At 44.3% G+C, this 21,531-nt stretch overlaps 1 protein-coding gene across 1 annotated transcript in view; it reads right to left on the reverse strand.

Moving 5' to 3' along the window:
* Nucleotides 1–20,985, reverse strand: part of LOC125374633 (extensin-like) — a 31,142-nt gene extending 10,157 nt beyond the window's left edge. The window contains exons 1-2 of the mRNA XM_048385667.1: nt 20,974–20,985; nt 19,517–19,625 (exon numbers count right to left, since the gene is read on the reverse strand). Coding sequence (XP_048241624.1) covers nt 19,517–19,625; nt 20,974–20,985 — 121 coding nt within the window. The remainder of the gene's footprint in view (nt 1–19,516; nt 19,626–20,973) is intronic.
* Nucleotides 20,986–21,531: the final 546 nt, after the last annotated feature.

Genomic DNA, 21,531 nt, shown 5'->3' on the forward strand with positions numbered 1-21,531 from the left:
CTGTGACACCTTTATCGGGTGGTCTGTAGTCAACAACAGCAGTGTTAATACGACAGTCTGTAATAAACAATGACACTTTTATCGTGGTGGTCTGTGGTCAACACCAACAGCGTTATTACGTAGTCTGTAATATGCTGTGACACCTTTATCGAGGTGGTCTGTAGTCAACAACAGCAGTGTTAATACGGTAGTCTGTAATAAACTGTGACACCTTTATCGAGGTGGTCTGTAGTCAACACCAACATCGTTATTACGGTAGTCTGTAATAAACAGTGACACCTTTATCGAGGTGATCTGTAGTCAACACAAACAACGTTAATACGACAGTCTGAAATAAACAATAACACTTTTATCGTGGTGGTCTGTAGTCAACACCAACAGCGTTATTACGTAGTCTGTAATAAACAGTGACACCTTTATCGAGGTGGTCTGTAGTCAACACCAACATCGTTATTATGTAGTCTGTAAGAAGCAGTGACACCTTTATCGGGTAGTCTGTAGTCAATGCCAACAGCGTTATTATATAGTCTATGGTTGTGTCGGGTATGGTGCATCTTCCCGAGGCAAGAGAGTTAACTGACTTTAAAAGTCCAGTTTCAACCCTTGCCGAACTAGGCTGGAATTACTGGGCTCGATCGTAGCGCCACCAGTGGCTATTACGAGTTATGTTCTTTCTATGCCTCTCCTATTGATCAATCAGATTCAACCTCTCGTATCACTTGCATTTGCTTCAAACAAAACGGTGGCGCCCACTCAAGACGATCTGATTGATAATCAAGATATACTAGTATATTGTGATAAAACGAGTCTTACATCGCGAAGTACATCAAATCACGTGAGCACCTTCATTAAAAGCATGAAAAAATGTAGAAAATATCTGTTGACAACGAGTTAGCGGTGCACATGCTTTGTAAATCCTGCCGTCGACAGAAATCTGCATGACACTTTACGAACCGGATTTCGATTTCAGTGCGCGATTTTGATTGGACTATGCATAGACTCGTTAGTCCAGCCAAAATGTAACTCCATAATACCAGCCTAGTTCGGCAAGGGTGGAAAATGGACATTTATAGTCAGTTAACTCACTTGCCTCGGGAAGATGGGTATGGTGGTGTCAGGGTGTGATGGTGTTTGTGTCGGGTGTGTTTGTGTTGGGTATGGTGTAGTCGGGTATGGTGGTGTCGGGTGTGGTGGTGTTTGTATCGGGTATGGTGGTGTCGGATGTGGTGGTGTCGGGTATGGTGGTGTCGGGGTGTGGTGGTGTTTGTGTCGGGTATGGTGGTGTCGGGGTGTGGTGGTGTTTGTGTTGGATGTGGTGGTGTCGGGTATGGTGGTGTTGGGTGTGGTGGTGTCGGGTATGGTGGTGTCGGTGTGTGTTGATGTCGGGTATAGCAATGTCGGGTGTGATGTGTCGTGTATGGTGGTGTCTGGTGTGGTGGTGTTTGTGTCGGTTACGGTGGTGTCGGGTATGGCGGTGTCTGGTGTGGTGTGTCGGGTATGGTAGTGTCGGGGTGTGGTGGTGTTTGTGATGGGTATGGTGGTGTCGGGTATGGCGGTGTCTGGTGTGGTGGTGTCGTTTATGGTGGTGTCGGGGTGTGGTGGTGTCGGGTATGGTGGTGTCGGGTATGGTGGTGTTGGGTATGGTGGTGTCGGTGTGTGTTGGTGTCGTGTATGGTGGTGTCGGGGTGTGGTGGTGTTTGTGTCGGGTATGGTGGTGTCGGGTGTGGTGGTGTCGAGTATGGTGGTGTTGGGTGTCATGGTGTCGGGTGTGGTGGTGTTGGGTATGGTGGTGTCGGGGTTTGCTGGTGTCGGGTATGGCAGTGTCGGGTGTGATGTGTCGTGTATGGTGGTGTTGGGTGTGATGGGTCGGGTATGGTGGTGTCGGTGTGTGTTGGTGTCGGGTATGGCAGTGTCGGGTGTGATGTGTCGCGTATGGTGGTGTCGGATGTGGTGTCTGGTGTGGTGGTGTTTGTGTCGGGTATGGTGTTGTCGGGTGTGGTGGTGTTTGTGTCGGGTGTGGTGGTGTCGGGTATGGTGGTGTCGGGTATGGTGGTGTTGGGTGTGGTGGCGTCGGCCGGTTGGTGTCAGGTATGGTGGTGTCGGGTATGGTAGTGTCGGCAGCGGTGGTGTTTGTGTCGGGTGCGGTGTTGTCGGGTATGGTGGTGTTGGGTGTGGTGGTGTCGGCCGGTTGGTGTCAGGTATGGTGGTGTCGGGTATGGTTGTGTCGGGGTGTGGTGGTGTTTGTGTCGGGTGCGGTGGTGTCGGGTATGGTGGTGTTGGGTGTGGTGGCGTCGGCCGGTTGGTGTCAGGTATGGTGGTGTCGGGTATGGTTGTGTCGGGGTGTGGTGGTGTTTGTGTTGGGCATGGTTGTGTCGGGTATGGCGGTGTCTGGTGTGGTGTGTCATGTATGGTGGTGTCGGGGTGTGGTGGTGTTTGTGTCGGGTATGGTGGTGTCGGTTGTGGTGGTGTCGGGTATGGTGGTGTTGGGTGTCATGGTGTCGGGTGTGGTGGTGTTTGTGTTGGGTATGGTGGTGTCAGGATGTGGTTGTGTCAGGGAAAGGTGGTGTCTGGGTGTGGTGGTGTTTGTGTCTGGGTGTGGTGGTGTCGGGATGTGGAGGTGTTTGTGTCGGGTATGGTGGTGTCAGGATGTGGTTGTGTCAGGTAAAAGGTGGTGTCTGGGTGTGGTGGTGTTTGTGTCGGGTGTGGTGGTGTCGGGTATGGTGGTGTCGGGTATGGTGTAGTTGGGTGTGGTGGCGTCGGCCGGTTGGTGTCAGGTATGGTGGTGTCGGGTATGGTTGTGTCGGGGTGTGGTGGTGTTTGTGTCGGGTGCGGTGTTGTCGGGTATGGTGGTGTTGGGTGTGGTGGTGTCGGCCGGTTGGTGTCAGGTATGGTGGTGTCGGGTATGGTTGTGTCGGGGTGTGGTGGTGTTTGTGTCGGGTATGGTGGTGTCAGGATGTGGTTGTGTCAGGGAAAGGTGGAGTCTGGGTGTGGTGGTGTTTGTGTCTGGGTGTGGTGGTGTCGGGATGTGGAGGTGTTGGACGTGGTGGTTTCGGGGTGTGGTGGTGTTGGGTTGGGTGGTGTCGGCCGGTTTGTGTCAGGTATGGTGTTGTTTGTGTCGGGTATGGTGGTGTTGGGTGTCATGGTGTTGGGTGTGGTGGTGTTTGTGTCGGGTGTGGTGGTGTCAGGGTGTGGTTGTATCAGGGAAAGGTGGTGTCTGGGTGTGGTGGTGTTGGTTGTGTTGGTGTCGGGCGTGGTGGTGTCCGGGTGTGGTGGTGTCGGGGTGTGGTGGTGTTGGGTGTGGTGGTGTCGGCCGGTTGGTGTCAGGTATGGTGTTGTTTGTGTCGGGTATGGTCGTGTCGGGTGTGGTGCTGTTGGTTGTGATGGTGTCGGGTGTGGTGGTGTTGGGTGTGATGTGTCGGGTGTGGTGGTGTCGGGTTTGGTGGTATCAGGATGTGGAGGTGTCGGGTCGTATTGGTGTTGGGTGTGGTGGTATCGGGATGTTTGGGTGTGTTGATTTCGGGTATGGTGGTGTTGGTGTCGGTTGTGGTAGTGTCGGGATGTTGAGGTGTCGGGGTGTGGTGGTATCAGGATGTCGAGATGATGGGGTGTGGTGGCATAGGGATGTGGTGGTGTCGGGTGTTGTGGTATCGGGATGTGGTGATGTCAGGATGTGGAGGTGTGGGGTTTGGTGTTGGGTTTGGTGGTGTTGGTGTGTGGTGGTGTTGGTGTGTGGTGGTGTTGGTGTGTGGTGGTGTTTGGTGTGTGGTGGTGTTGGTGTGTGGTGGTGTTGGTGTGTGGTGGTGTTGGTGTGTGGTGGTGTTTGGTGTGTGGTGGTGTTGGGTTTGGGGAAGTTGGGTTTGGTAGTGTTGGGTTTGGTGGTGTTTGGGTTTGGTGTTTTAGGGTTTGGTGGAGTTGGGTTTTGTGGTGTTGGTGTGTGGTGTTGTTGGATTTGGTGTTGTTGGTGTGTGGTGGTGTTGGGTGTGGTGGTGGTGGTGTGTGGTGGTGTTGGGTTTGGTGGTGTTGGTGTGTGGAGGTGTTGGTTGTGTTGGTGTGTGGTGGTGTTGGTGTGTGGAGGTGTTGGTTGTGTTGGTGTGTGGTGGTGTTGGTGTGTGGTCGTGTTGGTGTGTAGTGGTGTTGGGTTTGGTGGTGTTGGGTTTGGTGTAGTTGGGTTTGGTGGAGTTGGGGTTTGGTGTTGTTGGGTTTGTTGGGGTTTGGTGTGTGGTGGTTTTGGTGTGTGGTGGTGTTTGTGTGTGGTCGTGTTGGTGTGTGGTGGTGTTGGGTTTGGTGGTGTTGGGTTTGGTGGTGTTGGGTTTGGTGGTGTTGGGTTTGGTGGTGTTTGGGTTTGGTGTTTTAGGGTTTGGTGGAGTTGGGTTTGGTGGTGTAGGGGTTTGGTGTTTTTGGGTTTAGTGGTTTTGGTGTGTGGTGGTGTTGGTGTGAAGTGGTGTTGGTGTGTGGTGGTGTTGGTGTGTGGTGGTGTTGGGGTTTGGTGTTGTTGGGTTCGGTGGTGTTGGTGTGTGGTGGTGTTGGTGTGTGGTGTTGTTGGTGTGTGGTGGTGTTGGTGTGTGGTGGTGTTGGTGTGTGGTGGTGTTGGTGTGTGGTGGTGTTGGTGTGTGGTGGTGGTGGTGTTGGTGTGTGGTGGTGTTGGTGTGTGGTGGTGTTGGTGTGTGGTGGTGGTGTGTGTGGTGGTGTTGGTGTGTGGTGGTGTTTGGTGTGTGGTGGTGTTGGTGTGTGGTTGTGTTGGTGTGTGGTGGTGTTGGTGTGTGGTGGTGTTGGTGTGTGGTGGTGTTGGGGTTCGGTGGTGTTGGTGTGTGGTGGTGTTGGTGTTTGGTGGTGTTGGTGTGTGGTGGTGTTGGTGTGTGGTGGTGTTGGTGTGTGGTGTTGTTGGGTTTGGTGGTGTTGGGGTGTGGTGGTTTTGGGTTTTATGGTGTTGGTGTGTAGTGGTGTTGGTGTGTGGTGGTGTTGGTTTGTGTCGGTGTTGGGTTTGGTGGTGTTGGGTTTGGTGGTGTTGGGGTTTGGTGTTGTTGGGTTTGGTGGTGTTTGGTGTGTGGTGGTTTTGGTGTGTGGTGGTGTTGGTGTGTGGTGGTGTTGGTGTGTGGTGGTGTCGGGTTTGGTGGTGTTGGGTTTGGTGCTGTTGGGTTTGGTGGTGTTGGGTTTGGTGGTGTTTGGGTTTGGTGTTTTAGGGTTTGGTGGAGTTGGGTTTGGTGGAGTTGGGGTTTGGTGTTGTTGGGTTTGTTGGGTTTGGTGGTGTTGGGTTTGGTGGTGTTGGGTTTGGTGGTGTTGGGTTTGGTGGTGTTTGGGTTTGGTGTTTTAGGGTTTGGTGGAGTTGGGTTTGGTGGTGTAGGGGTTTGGTGTTTTTGGGTTTAGTGGTTTTGGTGTGTGGTGGTGTTGGTGTGTAGTGGTGTTGGTGTGTGGTGGTGTTGGTGTGTGGTGGTGTTGGGGTTTGGTGTTGTTGGGTTCGGTGGTGTTGGTGTGTGGTGGTGTTGGTGTGTGGTGTTGTTGGTGTGTGGTGGTGTTGGTGTGTGGTGGTGTTGGTGTGTGGTGGTGTTGGTGTGTGGTGGTGTTGGTGTGTGGTGGTGGTGGTGTTGGTGTGTGGTGGTGTTGGTGTGTGGTGGTGTTGGTGTGTGGTGGTGGTGTGTGTGGTGGTGTTGGTGTGTGGTGGTGTTTGGTGTGTGGTGGTGTTGGTGTGTGGTTGTGTTGGTGTGTGGTGGTGTTGGTGTGTGGTGGTGTTGGTGTGTGGTGGTGTTGGGGTTCGGTGGTGTTGGTGTGTGGTGGTGTTGGTGTTTGGTGGTGTTGGTGTGTGGTGGTGTTGGTGTGTGGTGGTGTTGGTGTGTGGTGTTGTTGGGTTTGGTGGTGTTGGGGTGTGGTGGTTTTGGGTTTTATGGTGTTGGTGTGTAGTGGTGTTGGTGTGTGGTGGTGTTGGTTTGTGTCGGTGTTGGGTTTGGTGGTGTTGGGTTTGGTGGTGTTGGGGTTTGGTGTTGTTGGGTTTGGTGGTGTTTGGTGTGTGGTGGTTTTGGTGTGTGGTGGTGTTGGTGTGTGGTGGTGTTGGTGTGTGGTGGTGTCGGGTTTGGTGGTATCAGGATGTGGAGGTGTCGGGTCGTATTGGTGTTGGGTGTGGTGGTATCGGGATGTTTGGGTGTGTTGATTTCGGGTATGGTGGTGTTGGTGTCGGTTGTGGTAGTGTCGGGATGTTGAGGTGTCGGGGTGTGGTGGTATCAGGATGTCGAGATGTTGGGGTGTGGTGGTATAGGGATGTGGTGGTGTCGGGTGTTGTGGTATCGGGATGTGGTGATGTCAGGATGTGGAGGTGTGGGGTTTGGTGTTGGGTTTGGTGGTGTTGGTGTGTGGTGGTGTTGGTGTGTGGTGGTGTTGGTGTGTGGTGGTGTTTGGTGTGTGGTGGTGTTGGTGTGTGGTGGTGTTGGTGTGTGGTGGTGTTGGTGTGTGGTGGTGTTTGGTGTGTGGTGGTGTTGGGTTTGGGGAAGTTGGGTTTGGTAGTGTTGGGTTTGGTGGTGTTTGGGTTTGGTGTTTTAGGGTTTGGTTTAGTTGGGTTTTGTGGTGTTGGTGTGTGGTGTTGTTGGATTTGGTGTTGTTGGTGTGTGGTGGTGTTGGGTGTGGTGGTGGTGGTGTGTGGTGGTGTTGGGTTTGGTGGTGTTGGTGTGTGGAGGTGTTGGTTGTGTTGGTGTGTGGTGGTGTTGGTGTATGGAGGTGTTGGTTGTGTTGGTGTGTGGTGGTGTTGGTGTGTGGTCGTGTTGGTGTGTAGTGGTGTTGGGTTTGGTGGTGTTGGGTTTGGTGTAGTTGGGTTTGGTGGAGTTGGGGTTTGGTGTTGTTGGGTTTGTTGGGGTTTGGTGTGTGGTGGTTTTGGTGTGTGGTGGTGTTGGTGTGTGGTCGTGTTGGTGTGTGGTGGTGTTGGGTTTGGTGGTGTTGGGTTTGGTGGTGTTGGGTTTGGTGGTGTTGGGTTTGGTGGTGTTGGGTTTGGTGGTGTTGGGTGTGGTGGTGTTTGGGTTTGGTGTTTTAGGGTTTGGTGGAGTTGGGTTTGGTGGTGTAGGGGTTTGGTGTTTTGGGGTTTAGTGGTTTTGGTGTGTGGTGGTGTTGGTGTGTAGTGGTGCTGGTGTGTGGTGGTGTTGGTGTGTGGTGGTGTTGGGGTTTGGTGTTGTTGGGTTCGGTGGTGTTGGTGTGTGGTGGTGTTGGTGTGTGGTGGTGTTGGGTTTGGTGGTGTTGGTGTGTGATGGTGTTGGGTTCGATGGTGTTGGTGTGTGGTGGTGTTGGTGTGTGGTGTTGTTGGTGTGTGGTGGTGTTGGTGTGTGGTGGTGTTGGTGTGTGGTGGTGTTGGTGTGTGGTGGTGTTGGTGTGTGGTGGTGGTGGTGTTGGTGTGTGGTGGTGTTGGTGTGTGGTGGTGTTGGTGTGTGGTGGTGGTGTGTGTGGTGGTGTTGGGTTTGGTGGTGTTGGTGTGTGGTGGTGTTGGTGTGTGGTTGTGTGTGGTGGTGTTGGTGTGTGGTGGTGTTGGGGTTCGGTGGTGTTGGTGTGTGGTGGTGTTGGTGTGTGGTGGTGTTGGTGTGTGGTGGTGTTGGTGTGTGGTGGTGTTGGTGTGTGGTGGTGTTGGTTTGTGGTGGTGTTGGTGTGTGGTGGTGTTGGGGTTTGGTGTTGTTGGGTTTGGTGTGTGGTGGTGTTGGTGTGTGGTGGTGTTTGGTGTGTGGTGGTTTTGGTGTGTGGTGGTGTTGGTGTGTGGTGGTGTTGGTGTGTGACTGTGTTGGTGTGTGGTGTTGTTGGGTTTGGTGTTGTTGGGTTTGGTGGTGTTTGGGTTTGGTGTTTTAGGGTTTGGTGGAGTTGGGTTTGGTGGTGTAGGGGTTTGGTGTTGTTGGGTTTAGTGGTTTTTGGGTGTGGTGGTGTTGGTGTGTAGTGGTGTTGGTGTGTGGTTGTGTTGGTGTGTGGTGGTGTTGGTGTCTGGTGGTGTTGGGGTTTGGTGTTGTTGGGTTCGGTGGTGTTGGTGTGTGGTGGTGTTGGTGTGTGGTGGTGTTGGGTTTGGTGGTGTTGGTGTGTGGTGGTGTTGGGTTCGATGGTGTTGGTGTGTGGTGGTGTTGGTGTGTGGTGTTGTTGGTGTGTGGTGGTGTTGGTGTGTGGTGGTGTTGGTGTGTGGTGGTGTTGGTGTGTGTTGGTGTTGGTGTGTGGTGGTGTTGGGTTTGGTGGTGTTGGTGTGTGGTGGTGTTGGTGTGTGGTGGTGTTGGTGTGTGGTTGTGTTGGTGTGTGGTGGTGTTGGTGTGTGGTGGTGTTGGTGTGTGGTGGTGTTGGGGTTCGGTGGTGTTGGTGTGTGGTGGTGTTGGTGTGTGGTGGTGTTGGGTTCGATGGTGTTGGTGTGTGGTGGTGTTGGTGTGTGGTGGTGTTGGTGTGTGGTGGTGTGTGGTGTGTGGTGGTGTTGGTGTGTGGTGGTGTTGGTGTGTGGTGGTGTTGGGGTTCGGTGGTGTTGGTGTGTGGTGGTGTTGGTGTGTGGTGGCGTTCGGTTTGGTGTCGTTGGTGTGTGGTGGTGTTGGGATGTGGTGGTGTTGGGGTTTGGTGTTGTTGGTGTGTGGTGTTGTTGGGTTTGGTGGTGTTGGTGTGTGGTGGTGTTGGTGGGTGGTGTTGTTGGTGTGTGGTGGTGTTGGGTTTGGTGTTGTTGGTGTGTGGGGGTGTTGGGTTTGGTGTTGTTGGTGTGTGGTGATGTTGGGTTTGGTGGTGTTGGTGTGTGGTGGTGTTGGTGTGTGGTGGTGTTGGTGTGTGGTGGTGTTGGTGTGTGGTGGTGTTGGTGTGTGGTGGTGTTGGGTTTGGTGGTGTTGGTGTGTGGTGGTTTTGGGTTTGGTGGTGTTGGTGTGTGGTGGTGTTGGTGTGTGGTTGTGTTTGGTTTGGTGGTGTTGGTGTGTTGTGTCGGGTTTGATGGTGCGATTGTGTTGTGGTGTGGTGGTGTCTGCATGTGGTGGTTTTGGAGTATGATGGTGTTGTGGTGTGTTTTTGGAGTGATGTGATGTTGGCGCTTGGTGGTATTGGAGTGTGATAGTCTAGAGTGTGGTGGTGTTGAGGTGTGGTGGTGTGGTGGTGTGGTGGTGGTTGTGTGGTGGTGTCGAGTGTGGTGGTTTTGGAGTGTGATAGTCTAGCGTGTGGTGGTGTTAAGGTGTGGTGGTGTGCTGGTGGTGGTGTGGTGGTGTCGTGTGTGGTGGTTTTGGAGCGTGGTGGTGTTGTGGTGTGTTTTTGGAGTGTTTTGGTGTCGGGTGTGGTGGTTTTGGAGTGTGATAGTCTAGAGTGTGGTGGTGTTGGGGTGTGGTTGTGTGGTGGTGGTGGTGTGGTGGTGTCGTGTGTGGTGGTTTTGGAGCGTGGTGGTGTTGAGGTGTCGGGTGTGGTGGTTTTGGAGCGTGGTGGTGTTGAGGTGTGGTGGATGTCAGATGTGATTGTGGTTTTGTCATGGGGCAGTTTTTGGTTTGAGTGGTTGAGTGGTATATGAATGTGGTGTGTTTTAGGGGTGTCGAGGTGTTGAAGTGTAGAGGTGTGTCTGTTGATACATTGTCGGCAAAGAGTAGAGGTGTGTCTGTTGATACATTATCGGCAAAGAGTAGAGATGTGTCTGTTGATACACTATCGGCAAAGAGTAGAGATGTGTCTGTTGATACATTATAGGCAAAGAGTAGAGGTGTGTGTTGATGCATTATCAGCAAAGAGTAGAGGTGTGTCTGTTGATACATTATCGGCAAAGAGTAGAGATGTGTCTGTTGATACATTATCGGCAAAGAGTAGAGATGTGTCTGTTGATACATTATAGGCAAAGAGTAGAGGTGTGTGTTGATGCATTATCATCAAAGAGTAGAGGTGTGTCTGTTGATACATTATCGGCAAAGAGTAGAGATGTGTCTGTTGATACATTATCAGCAAGGAGTAGAGATGTGTCTGTTGATACAAATATGTCTCATGCACCATTCTCTTTCAACATAGATACAAGATGATATGTGAATATCCAATGTTGCAGCTGAAGTAGTTTGACAGCCCTGTCCCTGTCCGATCACATGCAGACAATCTTTACTCATTGAAATTAAAATGTTCAATATTTTCCCTTTGGGACCAATATTGTTTAGTTGATTCAGTGGAACATCGTGATGGACGCAATCAAAAGCTTAAGTGAAGTCAATAAATAGACAATAAAATTAGCAATTTCGTTTAGATAGATACTTTTGTGCAATATCTTGTAGAGTAAAAACTTGATCCACAGTAGAATATCCTGGTCTGATTCCAGCCTGGGTTTCATCAGTGAAACTATTGTTGTCGCACCATATCTGTAGTCGTTAGTTGATGACTGTTGTAAACACTTAACATATGGAATTTATCAAAGATATTCCTCTGTAGTTTCCTGTATTGTCTTCATCACCAGACTTTGAGAGGGGACAGATGATACTTTTCCCCCGTTGATGAGTAATTAAAGAGTATTGTCAGTATGGGGGTTAGTTATATAGTGCCTTGTTTACTTTTGGAATTTGCTTGCAATGCCACCCTCTCCAGGAGCTTAGACAGCATAAGGTCTTATAGATTTCCTCTTCAGATAATGGTTTGTTTAAATCCTCTGTAAAGCGCTGACATTTAATGTATTCGGTTACTGTGTTGTCAACTTCTGTTATTGTATTATAGTTCGGACTGTAGTCATGATGTAAGTCGTTTGATAGGCATTGCTTTGAAGTTGGCGGATGACAAAGTAGACACAATTTATGGATAACAACTTCTTTAATACTGTTAAGGCGACGTTTCGGAATAGATCCTTACTATTTACTTGACAACGGTGTAAGGATCTATATCGAAACGCCGCCTTTACGGTATTAAAGTTGTTATCCATAAATTGTGTCTACTTTGTTTATGATGTAAGTCCTTTTAAATGCACAATCCATATATTAGACGATATGTATAATCACCCCTCGTCCCTCCAAGGTGACAAAGAAATCAATAATGTGCTTAAGGTACTTTGCTAAAAAAATAAAATTACTTTTATCAATTAGGGCAATATGTGATCGTTTGAAAAATCGCGGTAAATACATATACTAGTAGTTATTTTGATATTACAACTTACATGACTTGAATTGTGTTGAATGAATTGTAGTTGTTACAACGCACGTGCGTTTCTTTGCATTTAGGCTCCGAAATGTTTTCGCACCGAGTTTGATCGCTGACGATCTTAGCAAAACTTCCTTAAGTTTTATATCAATTTTGTAATGTACTTAGATAAATAATTTAAAGTACTAGTAATTGAAAAAGTTTCTCAGGTCATTCATAATTTAATAGTCTTCTATATCGAACATGTCTAAATTAACAAGAGAGAAGTCAGCTAGGTTTGCCTATTTTAAGCATCTAGACTTTTACGATAACAAGTACAAGACTTCCGATATTCAACAATCATGGTTTAGGGTTAATGTCTACCCAGAGACGCTTTGATTTATCAAACTGTATATATAGAAATAAAACTGTCTTGAGCTAAATCTGGTAATGAATTACGTCATATCTGAATCTATTTTACAAACTCATTGTTGGGAGCTGCATGTGTGAAAGACAAACGTAATGTCTGCAAAATCTTATTACATTATTGTTCTCTGGAGACAATTCAGTGAGTGAGTATGGTTTTACGCCGCTTTTAGCAATATTCCAGCATTTTCATGGCGGGTGACACCATCAACAGGCTGGAGACAATTCAAGAATAATACTTTTTCACAAACCATGCCGTGAAATATATATTTATCTGGTGTTTGATGTTTGCTGTTCAAAACAGTGGTATATATGCCGTGTGAATTTGCCTTGTTTTCAAGACAAACAATTTGTTTCCTCTGGATAGAGGAGCCGAACATCCTTAATTAAACCCCTGATGCTAAAATTACTGTTTTTTCTACAAATAATATTTTTTAAATATCCCTGACAACCAGAAAACAAACTCCCGGACTCATAACTTTCCGTATTCCTCCATGTCACAACAAGATCGTCTCTTACTGATGTGATACAGCGACTGGTTCAGAAATATCACAACCGGAGTTTGTAAATGAAGAGCCAGTGCCTTCCATTTCCGCTATTGCTTTTATCCTATTCGTCAACAACATTGAATTTGTTATACCCCTTGGCTTCATAATGAGTCTCACATATTCACATTATGGTCGGGTAATGACAGCTGTACAATTAATATAATAGCACTAATTGATCCCATGACATTCGGAGCTTCCGCCAAGACCTCTTCTGGGATATGTCATCAGCAACCTTAGAGAGTTCAGCATGTCTGTCTTAACTGACTTTTCTTTACATTGTCCGATGTAGATTTGTGTACAAAGTCATTAGCCGAGACTGTTTGGAGAAATGGATCGTGGGTTTATATTATCTTCAAGAAATCAATATTGATGGCAACGGTTTGATGTGATATTTAACTTGTTCTGAAATATATGAGCTTGTTTCTGTCATAATAATTCTACTTTGGAGTCAGAGAAAAAAGAAATCTTCAAACATTTCTATTTGCTATTTATCTTTCTTACATTTCGGTTCCATTGACTATACTGTCTTATAATTGATTTTAATAGTCTTTAACAAATAAATGGACTGTCAATAGCAAAGAATACATGACATTCAACGTGTTCACAGCTATCACAGAAATGATTCGACACTTACACAATATCAAACGCGGCGGTAGCCCGGAAACAGTTATGTGAGCACCGGTTGTTGAAAGCGATTCCCAGTGTGGACCCTGTGTTCAGTGAGGCGTAGGCAGGTCATTGGAGAATTGCCCATCGGACTCTACCCCGGACGGTGTCCTCCCAAAACTTCTACTTGCCAAAACTTCTACAGCTTAAAACAACAAAGTTTATGGTCAATTGCACCACTAATCTCCTGGCTATTACCTATTGGGCATTGATTAGAACAGTCCAATTAATTAAGAGTACAACATACAACAAAACAAAACAATTTGACGACAATGAAGACAATTTACTCATATAGCACTGGTATAAATAAATAGTACACACACTAATTTAATGTCACAACTGGCCTCACTCTGTCACATACAGCACTAAAATTACTATATTTCAAGTCTCTTAACCAAGTTTGAGAAGATGACCAACAGCATCAAGGAACTAATTTCATTGTAAGTGACGGGTCTTTTTATTATAATCTTCTTTATCTCCAAATAAGTTGTTTTCATTAGGTACTGTAACTATTTAATCTTCCGAAAGTACCCTTCCTTGCCTTTCTAAAACAACATCGTAAAGAAGCTAATGAATCTTCCTAATTACAGGAGGACTATACCATTATAACAATAGGTAAACTCAATCAGCCATGACAACTCTCTGTAGATGTTTTGGCATGTAGACGTTTTGGCATGTAGAAGTTTTGGGACTGCATATGACAATAATTTATGTTACAGTTATATTTACAATTTGACAAACTATAATAATATGAATATTTAAAGTCATCATCGCTTGTAAGTTTACTTGCAATCAGCTGGAAGTTGTCACAGATAAACATGTATTCTAACCAAGTCTGTTCTTCGTCGACATAAAATGCATGAACTGGTTGAGTGACTTCCTACAATCAGCGTGAAAGAATTACCTGCAGAGAAAGGATTAAAGCCCTAAAATTATCCTATCTACATAGCATGAAGTTCACAACCAAGTTCCTCTATTTATGAACTGGTACCTTTGATATTCCAAGCACCAATACTCAGTATGCGTATTGGGCAATTGTAAAAATCACAAACCCTAATGAGATCCTGTGTAGATGGTCACACCCGATGATTTTTAAGATCACATATTCTGCAGTTAGACAACATGGCAGTTTATATTCATTTCCAATATTTTTTAAAATTAATGTTAGAGTCCTCCAACCAAATTCCTCTTATTAATTCTTACAAAAACAAAACAAGAAGTGGGCTGATGGGAATTTGGGAAAGTGGGATCCCTTAGCAATTCACTACTGTTGTACTGTCAGCTAATCACGATGCATGTCTAGACCCTAGTTGAATGGTTCATGCATTTTAGTTGAGCAACCGAGCCCTAATTGAAACGGGCCGAAATTGTGTTTATGGTCTGGTGAAGTGCCTTGTTGACTTTTTGAATTTGCTTGCAATGCCATCCTCTCCAGGAGCATAAGTTCTTATAGATTTCGTCTTCAGATAATGGTTTCTTGAAATCTTCTGTAAAGCGCTGAGACTTAATATATTCGTTTTCTGTCTTGTCTACTTCTGTTATTTTATTATAGTCCGAACTGTAGTCATGATGTAGGTTCTTTAAAAAGCTCAATCCATATATTAGACGTTATGTAAAATCACCCCTGTTGGCTTTCACGATAGCAAGAACAAGAATTACGATATTCAAAATCATGGTTTAGGGTTAATGTGTACTCAGAGATGCTTGATTTATCAACTTCTTCTTCAAACTGGGACTAGATTAAATAAATACCTCAGACACAAGAAATGCCACATGGGAACCCTTGTGTTATATATGCCGTGTGATTTTACCTTGTTTCGGTCTTCATCTCGAAGGGAGAGCCGAACATCCCTCATTAAAACCTGGTGCTAAAATCATATTTTTTAAACAAATTATATTTTTTAAAGATCCCTGTCAACAGGAATATTAACTGTCGGACTAATTACTTTCCGTTTTCGTCTCTTACTGATGTGATACAGCGACTGGTTGAGAAATATAACAACCGGAGTTTGTAAATGAAGAGCCAGTGCCTTCCATTTCCACAATTGATTTTGCTTTATTCGTCAACAACATTGTATTTGTTATACCCTTTGGCTTCATAATGGGTCTCACCTATGCACATTTCAGTCGGGTAATGCCAGCTGTAAAATTAATACAATCGCACTGATTAATCTTTTGACATTCGCAGCTTCCGCCAAGACCACTTCTGGGATGTCTGTCTTCACTGACTTTTCTTTACATTGTCCGATGTAGATTAATGTACAAAGTCATTAGCCGAGACTGTTTGGAGAAATGTATCGTGGGATTATATTATCTTCAAGAAATTAATATTGATGGCAAATGTTTGATGCGATATTTAACTTGTTCTGAAATATATGAGCTTGTTTCTGTCATAATAATTCTACTTTGGAGTCAGAGAAAAAAGAAATCTTCAAACATTTCTATTTGCTATTTATCTTTCTTACATTTCGGTTCCATTGACTATACTGTCTTTATAATTGATTTTAATAGTCTTTAACAAATAAATGGACTGTCAATAGCAAAGAATACATGACATTCAACGTGTTCACAGCTATCACAGAAATGATTCGACACTTACACAATATCAAACGCGGCGGTAGCCCGGAAACAGTTATGTGTGCACCGGTTGTTGAAAGCGATAATTCTACTTTGGAGTCGGAGAATAAAAAAAATCTATTGAGATTTCTATTTGCTATTTATCGTACGAGAATGCAATGGACTGAGAACTGTAAAATAACCGGGAACTCTTTTCCCTGTTTCCATGACATGGAGATGGCACCGTAATTACTGTAGAAGAGAAGTTTCCATCAAGGCAATATTGTTTATACATGAACAAATATTTCTGTTCAAAGTGGCGTTATACCAAGCTAACTTAAACGAACATAACATGTTCACAAACAATTCTTTACTCGTAAACAGCTTTCAAATGCTTCTTCCTCCAGCTAGTCCCGGAGACGGTCTGTCTGAAAGACGAAAAGCCCCGATGTGCGTACCCGTATCTCCTGCTGAAGGATGAAATGATCCGATGTTCGTACCTGTATCTCCTGCTGAAGGATGAGATGATCCGATGTTCGTACCTGTAACTCTAGCTGAAGGATGAGATGATCCAATGTTCGTACCTGTAACTCTGGCTGAAGGATGAGAAGATCCGATGTTCGTACCTGTAACTCTGGCTGAAGGATGAGAAGATCCAATGTTCGTACCTGTAACTCTGGCTGAAGGATGAGAAGATCCGATGTTCGTACCTGTAACTCTGGCTAAAGGATGGAAAGATCCGATGTTCGTACCTGTAACTCTAGCTGAAGGATGAGAAGATCCGATGTTCGCACCTATAACTCTGGCTGAAGGATGAGAAGATCCGATGTTCGTACCTATAACTCTGGCTGAAGGATGAGAAGATCCGATGTTCGTACCTGTAACTCTAGCTGAAGGAAGAGAAAACCGATGCTCGCACCTGTAACTCTGGCTGAAGGATGAGAAGATCCGATGTTCGTACCTGTATCTCCTGCTGAAGGATGAGATGATCCGATGTTCGTACCTGTAACTCTAGCTGAAGGATGAGATGATCCTATGTTCGCACCTATAACTCTGGCTGAAGGATGAGATGATCCGATGTTCGTATCTGTATCTCCTGCTGAAGGATAAGATGATCCGATGTTCGTACCTGTAACTCTGGTTGAAGGATGAGAAGATCCGATGTTCGCACCTGTAACTCTGGCTGAAGGATGAGATGATCCGATGTTCGTACCTATAACTCTGGCTGAAGGATGAGAAGATCCGATGTTCGTACCTGTATCTCCTGCTGAAGGATGAGATGATCCGATGTTCGTACCTGTATCTCCTGCTGAAGGATGAGAAGATCCGATGTTCGTACCTATAACGCTGGCTGAAGGATGAGATGATCCGATGTTCGTACCTGTAACTCTAGCTGAAGGATGAGAAGATCCGATGTTCGCACCTATAACTCTGGCTGAAGGATGAGATGATCCGATGTTCGTATGTGTATCTCCTGCTGAAGGATAAGATGATCCGATGTTCGTACCTGTAACTCTGGCTGAAGGATGAGATGATCCGATGTTCGTACCTATAACTCTGGCTGAAGGATGAGAAGATCCGATGTTCGTACCTGTATCTCCTGCTGAAGGATGAGATGATCCGATGTTCGTACCTGTATCTCCTGCTGAAGGATAAGAAGATCCGATGTTCGCACCTATAACTCTGGCTGAAGGATGAGAAGATCCGATGTTCGTACCTGTAACTCTAGCTGAAGGATGAGAAGATCCGATGTTCGCACCTATAACTCTGGCTGAAGGATGAGATGATCCGATGTTCGTATCTGTATCTCCTGCTGAAGGATAAGATGATCCGATGTTCGTATCTGTATCTCCTGCTGAAGGATAAGATGATCCGATGGTCGTACCTATAACTCTAGCTGAAGGATGAGATGATCCGATGGTCGTACCTGTAACTCTGGCTGAAGGATGAGATGATCCGATGTTCGTACCTGTAACTCTGGCTGAAGGATGAGATGATCCGATGTCGGTATCTGTATCTCCTGCTGAAGGATGAGATGATCCGATGTTCGTACCTATAACTCTGGCTGAAGGATGAGAAGATCCGATGTTCGTACCTGTATCTCCTGCTGAAGGATAAGATGATCCGATGTTCGCACCTGTAACTCTGGCTGAAGGATGAGAAGATCCGATGTTCGTACCTGTATCTCCTGCTGAAGGATAAGATGATCCGATGTTCGTACCTGTAACTCTGGCTGAAGGATGAGAAGATCCGATGTTCTTACCTGTAACTCTTGCTGAAGGATGAGAAGATCCGATGTTCGCACCTGTAACTCTGGCTGAAGGATGAGAAGATCCGATGTTCGTACCTGTATCTCCTGCTGAAGGATGAGATGATCCGATGTTCGTACCTGTAACTCTGGCTGAAGGATGAGATGATCCTATGTTCGCACCTATAACTCTGGCTGAAGGATGAGATGATCCGATGTTCGTATCTGTATCTCCCGCTGAAGGATGAGATGATCCGATCACTGCAAAAAAAAAATCCATATATACAAGCTTTTATATCCTTTGGAAAGATGATATTTCCAAAGGATATACAAGATTGGAATGATGATATATACAAAAATATACAAGTTTGTATATACGACATATACAAAAATATACAAATTTGTATATATGGTATATCCAAATTTGTTTTCTTTGTATATATTGGTAAAGGGAGATAATTGTTATGTATTTGTGAGATGTCACACAGAAATTGTTAATAATCCAATAATAACTTTTTTATGATAAAGTTGTCCTTTATAAGTGAATGAGATGTTTTACAGTTGTTCATGTGAAAAAACTATGAATGTTTATTCAGCGTATTAATGTTTTATGTTTTACAAAAGATAATAAGTACAAAGGTATGCTTTTCTCAATATGCTTCAACATGGGGAAAGGGACATTGCACGTTTGTGGCAGTATTGCTCCCAGGTGCCTCCACTAATGCATACGGCCTACAATAAACAAAGTCATGCACCAGTGATTTTCAGCGACACCTACTATCAGTGCATCATTTCTGCATCATTGCATTAGTTCTTATAGTATATACACCAGCAGATGATGATTTCAAAGAAATTTCAAAGAGTTCATTCCTAGCATGGGTATGTTGTTTTCATTGTGTAGGCATTATTCCACACTTTTTTATTTATTTGTAGGCAATAGTAACTGTAGGCAAAAGTGGACTTAGGCATTAGTGGCTGGAACCCAGGTGGTCGGGTGCGCAGAAACTATTCCCGATTTTTTAAAAGTACTGATTTAACTCCGAAATTTTACATCCGCCATCTTTGTTTTTTTTACTTTTGCCACTGTTACATTTGATGGTATGAATATTGTCCAAACGGCACAAAATTGCTTAAAATGCAATCAAATGTTCAAAACATTTCTTGGGGCTCAGACAAATATTGTTAGCAAAGTCAACAAACTACGACCATAAATGTAATGTACAACAGGCGCAAGAAAATTTAAAAAAATTCTTACAAATACAAATGATAAGAAGTCGAATATGAATACTTATACCTGTACTTTTTAGAACAAGAAATTGACACATTGACATATTCAGATTAAATTGATATGTTCTTTACTTATGTAAATGCAAATGATAAAAAATAATTAACAGTGAGATACTATCACTATTGTGCAAAGCATCCAGTCCAAATGAAAGTGAACAGCATGCCGATGTTATACAAAGCAATCATATAACATATCGCAACTGATAGTTCTAAACAATCAGGCAATCAACATAATGACGGTACCAGTGGGAACATCGTGATATTTGAAGATAAAAAATGATAACACATGTCAGCAGTCTGGGAAGTAATACACAGCATCTTGACAATGAACAAAAAGAAGAAGAATAAGAAGAATAGTTTATTAAAGTGTCACTATTTAAACAACCAACCATTTTGAGACAAAATACCCATCCCCCCCATAGAAGTACAACGAACACACATCCGCAAATTCAGTCACTAACCCACCCACATATATTACGTTACACACACCACACCACACCACACCACACCACACCACACTACACCACGGGATTCCATACTCGGTATTGACCCATGACATATCCTTCTTTATGTCAGGGAATGGGTTTTTGGATGGTGGTCAACGGACACGTCTTGCCTTAGGGAAAGCTGCTGTACTGTCCAGCTATTTAATGTATGTCTCATCTGCGAGCCTCTTCGCCTTCTGCAGTTCCGTCGACTCGCAGTTCTTTGGTCGTACTGTAAAAAATCTTTATGCCGTCTTCGTCATAGTTACTTTCCTCGGAGGGCATCAACTGAGCTATCTTTAATGCGTCCTCGTACCTCTGTTTCTTCTGGACGGGAAGGTTGCGATGGCGTATCCCGAGGCCTCGGTTACGACTCTTCTGAAGAAAAACAACAACTTTATTAACAATTGCATTTCAAATTTATAATGCATATGTATGTATATGCTCATGGGCAATGGAGGAGAATATGTGAAAATCAAATTCAAATTTATAACCCTTAAGCAACGTGTCAGTATTATAGCTTGATGTATTAGAACAACACTATTTGGGAATGCCAGGTGCTACTGGTAGTGTTGGGTATGCTTACCCTTTTTGAAGATTCACTCTTTGTAATTCGACATCAAACGGATTACATCACACTCTAAGTAAACAATCTCATTTAACCCTTAATTAGTTAATTAATCTGCAGTATACTGTATCGCTTAGTATTGCCTTAACGAGGAGTAATCCCTTGTCAGTTGTTGGTGAGTGATCAATTTATGTCTGGAGAAAGGGATTAGCCTTACTCACAATAAATTAACATTTCACACTGCAACAGAAGAGATTATCGATCATTATGCCTTTATAAGAAAGTGAGAAAGATAAAGATTGAATGGTACATAACGGGCCGTGCCTGCATTATATAGCTTGCAAGAATCGTCACTGTAAACTAATAGAGGATTAATTTAAATTTTACAGAATATTCAACTGCTAAGTATATGATAAAGTGTTGAAGCAGCATTAGATATGTTTGAGATTACAGTTTTCAATTAACTGTATAATGTAGCTTGCTGTCTTTGAGAGAGTCAGTATCTGTAGAGCTGGCTTGGTCTAATTGGTATTCAGTCCCTGGGACACAAATATTGTTTAATAGCATTGTTTTGTGAGCAGCCGGATGCGTAAATGATATGTAATATATTTCCGTATTATATTTTATAGCACTTGTTGTTTTAATATTGTTAACAACAGAGAGAACGAAGAATTTTCTTTTTGTATAACCATAACAGCATGCATATGTTCTAGCAAAAGGAAACTTGATAAATATTCATTTTGCTTAATTCCTACTTTGGGAAACTTATTTGGAGCTCTGAAAGCTTGCCGCTGTATAATTCGGGACGCGCATGGTTGGATGCAAACTAAATGTTTAATTCTCGCAAATTAAGACACCAGCGGCGGTATAGGAGCATATTTCTAATGTCATTCAATACAGAATAATACATAAAGATGTTTCAATGTTAAGATTAAATATATCTAACGATATGGAAATTAGATCTTGATAACTGTTTTTAATCTTTGATCTTTTGGGAAAATAATAGTGGAACTGGTTGAGTGACTAACGTATTCTACATTAAAAAGTGACAGATACGTGATTTACATCATTAAAATTTAAAGTGATACAGTGATACAATTATAAGTGAGGGTTGTGATTTATTTAGGAACGAAGTCAGTATTTGGGGAATTAACTTGCGCTTTCCGACATTATGCGTATTTTGCACACGATTAAGAAAATAATGTAATTCATTTATTTATATGAAGTACAAATGCATCAATCCTAAATCACCCGACTTATTGAATGTTATTTCGTGAATACACAAATTGCATAACACATTCCCTGAGGACAAACCCAATTGGCCCGTCCCTTTGTGACAGGTGTTAATTAGAGAATGTATTGCCACCACATTATGTCCCGGCACTTTTATTACATGTAAGGAACCTAGTCGGTCCCTGAATCTGTAACAACAACATTGGTCTTATAAAATCAAAGCAGCATAAATGTTACGTAATTCGTATTAAAAAAATGACTGATAAATATAACATGAATATAATTGCCCTTTTGGGGATAACATTATATTGGGAAAATATACTTAAAAGTACATGATTAAAGAATTTCAGAATCAATTGTTTGTTTGTATTTATGACCGACTTCACACAAACTGAATAATTAAACATGTGTTTATATAGCTTTAATTACATGCATGACACCTACATTATCATGAAATAATAATGTTCGTCATGTTTGTTAATC

The sequence above is a fragment of the Haliotis rufescens genome, unplaced genomic scaffold, assembly GCF_023055435.1.
Source record: "Haliotis rufescens isolate VD_foot unplaced genomic scaffold, xgHalRufe1.0.p SCAF_10, whole genome shotgun sequence".
Lineage (NCBI taxonomy): Eukaryota > Metazoa > Mollusca > Gastropoda > Lepetellida > Haliotidae > Haliotis > Haliotis rufescens.